Here is a 2,406-nt window from a genome sequence, read left to right on the forward strand (position 1 = left end):
GCACTCAAATTCCCTAAAGAAAAACGTCATGCCCTTACCTGCACGACTGAAACCACGTGCCTAATAAACTGGCGAAACGTTTCAATAATGGAAAATACATTTAATGTGTGTGTTCTCTATTACTTCTTTAAATGCTCAGTGACCTTACTTCTCACTATTGTCAAACATGATAGCCAGATGGTCCAATCGAATGCATGGACTCAACCATGTATGGTCCAATCGAAATTATCCAACGTCTATAGTCAGCACGCATAAGATACAAAGTACACATTTCTGATTCTATCTTTCACTACACTCGTCTTGAACTTTGTAATTGATTTAGGCGTTCAAATGTGTTAATCTTGCAGGTCCACCCCGCGTCACTGCATCGGAAATCAACATTACATTGTCGCTTTCAAGATCCTACGTCATTAATCAACACATATTCTAATTTTATCATGGAATAACATTATTATATAATTATTTTTATAGAGTTATTCTTGAATATGAAACAAACACTCCCAATTTTACTTGCTAATAATTTATATTAGATTTTAAAATTGACTATAAAATAATTTCTTTTAATATCTTTTACTTCCTCTTGCATTAAACATAATAAAAAAATACTCATATTTAGTCAAATTTAACCAAACACACACATTTTATATATTTGTTTATATTTAACGTCATTATCCCTTTTAAGTGTATCAAGAGATAAGAAAAAAAAGTTGAACACTTCCATAACTATAAATATATTTAAAAAATATTTAAACACAAAATTCATATGTTAAATTCATTATCTATTTTTACAATAAATATGAAAATTGAAAAAGACATTTATAATAATATTATAATGAACAGACCAAGTATATAGTAATGGAAGCTTCTGTAAAGTAATCAATTATTTGGTTTTGGAAGTTGATAAGACAATAGGCTGTTTCCTTTGACTTCTGCTGTTTCATCTCTGAATAAAAATCCATTCAACCTTCCATTATTGTGTGACCTCTATACTTTCATATCTCTCTCTCTCTGCAGAATAAAAGAAGAAGAGAGAAAACTATGGGAAGAGCTCCATGCTGTGACAAAGCTAGTGTTAAGAAAGGTCCATGGTCTCCTGAAGAAGATGCAAAACTAAAGGATTACATAGAGAAAAATGGAACTGGTGGAAACTGGATTTCTCTCCCAAAAAAAGCTGGTAAGCACATGCAAATGATAATATATATATATTTATATATGAATGAATATTTACTTCTTGTTTTTTATTGGATTTTTTTCAATAAGGTTTGACAAGGTGTGGCAAAAGCTGTAGACTAAGATGGCTTAATTATCTTAGACCAAACATTAAGCATGGTGAATTCTCTGACTCAGAAGATAAAGTAATTTGCACCCTCTTTTCTAGCATTGGAAGCAGGTACTTTCTTTCATCTAATGTTTTCCAAATCAAGATCTTGATCTTGAATATTAGGCTTGAAACTTTACACTATTGATAATGTTACAAAATTTTCACGAACTGCAGGTGGTCAATAATAGCATCTAGGCTACAAGGAAGAACTGACAATGATGTGAAGAACTATTGGAACACCAAGCTCAAGAAAAAATTCATGTCCATGAATCAATCAGTGGAGATGAAATCTCAACAAGTTACCCTTTTATCCATTCTTCAAAATTCAACAATATCATCTCCCTCATCATTATCATTCACAGGTTCCTTTTCCTACTCATCAGCAGCAGCATCTTCAAGTCTTTTGAGTGGAAATTCCTTTACTTCAGTACAAGAAAGTTCCACTGGTCCCTCTCAAAGCAATAGCAAAGGCCAGATCAACCATGTCATAGATCAAGAGCTTGTTGAAAAGTATGATAATGATGATGATGATGATGTAGCTTTTGTAGCGCAGAATATTAGTGATGTTGATTATCTCTATAATGGTGGAAGTGTTAATCAGTGGATAGAGAAAGAAAATGGATTATGGGAAGAAAATCCATTTGATGAAATTAAAGAGCTAATAAGGACTAATACTACTAGTAGATGCAACAACTTTTTGTTTGATGAGTAAAAGACAGGAAAAAGTCATCAAGTTGTGATGGATGATGCTGACTATGTGGCTAAAATTGGACTGTGTTTCTTGTGTCTTTGTGATATTGGTTTTTAAGTATTGAACGAACAGAACCACTTTCTTTGTTTCATAGTGAATTTTACAAGTTTTTATTCTCACCTATTTAAACATAGAAATCTCCTACTAAATAAATAGAAAGAAAAATGTTTATCCTGGTGTCCCTTAACTTCCTAGAAAGTCAATATTGGTTCTTTAATTATTCAAAAAAACTTAATATGTTAATTCTTTTTTATAAATTAATGACAAAATTAGCGATTAATTTTTGAATTTTTAGGTCGTTAATTAAATAAAAAATAATAAATATGACATATTT

General features: G+C 31.0%; 1 protein-coding gene across 1 annotated transcript; it reads left to right on the forward strand.

Moving 5' to 3' along the window:
* The first annotated feature begins 908 nt into the window (after positions 1-908).
* LOC127125784 (transcription factor RAX2) lies at positions 909-2,191 on the forward strand. The gene is made up of 3 exons (XM_051054606.1): positions 909-1,174; positions 1,261-1,390; positions 1,496-2,191. The coding sequence occupies exons 1-3, from the start codon at positions 1,039-1,041 to the stop codon at positions 2,031-2,033; spliced, it is 804 nt and encodes a 267-aa protein (XP_050910563.1). The 5' UTR covers positions 909-1,038; the 3' UTR covers positions 2,034-2,191.
* Positions 2,192-2,406: the final 215 nt, after the last annotated feature.

Source organism: Lathyrus oleraceus, chromosome 3 (genome assembly GCF_024323335.1).
Source record: "Lathyrus oleraceus cultivar Zhongwan6 chromosome 3, CAAS_Psat_ZW6_1.0, whole genome shotgun sequence".
Lineage (NCBI taxonomy): Eukaryota > Viridiplantae > Streptophyta > Magnoliopsida > Fabales > Fabaceae > Lathyrus > Lathyrus oleraceus.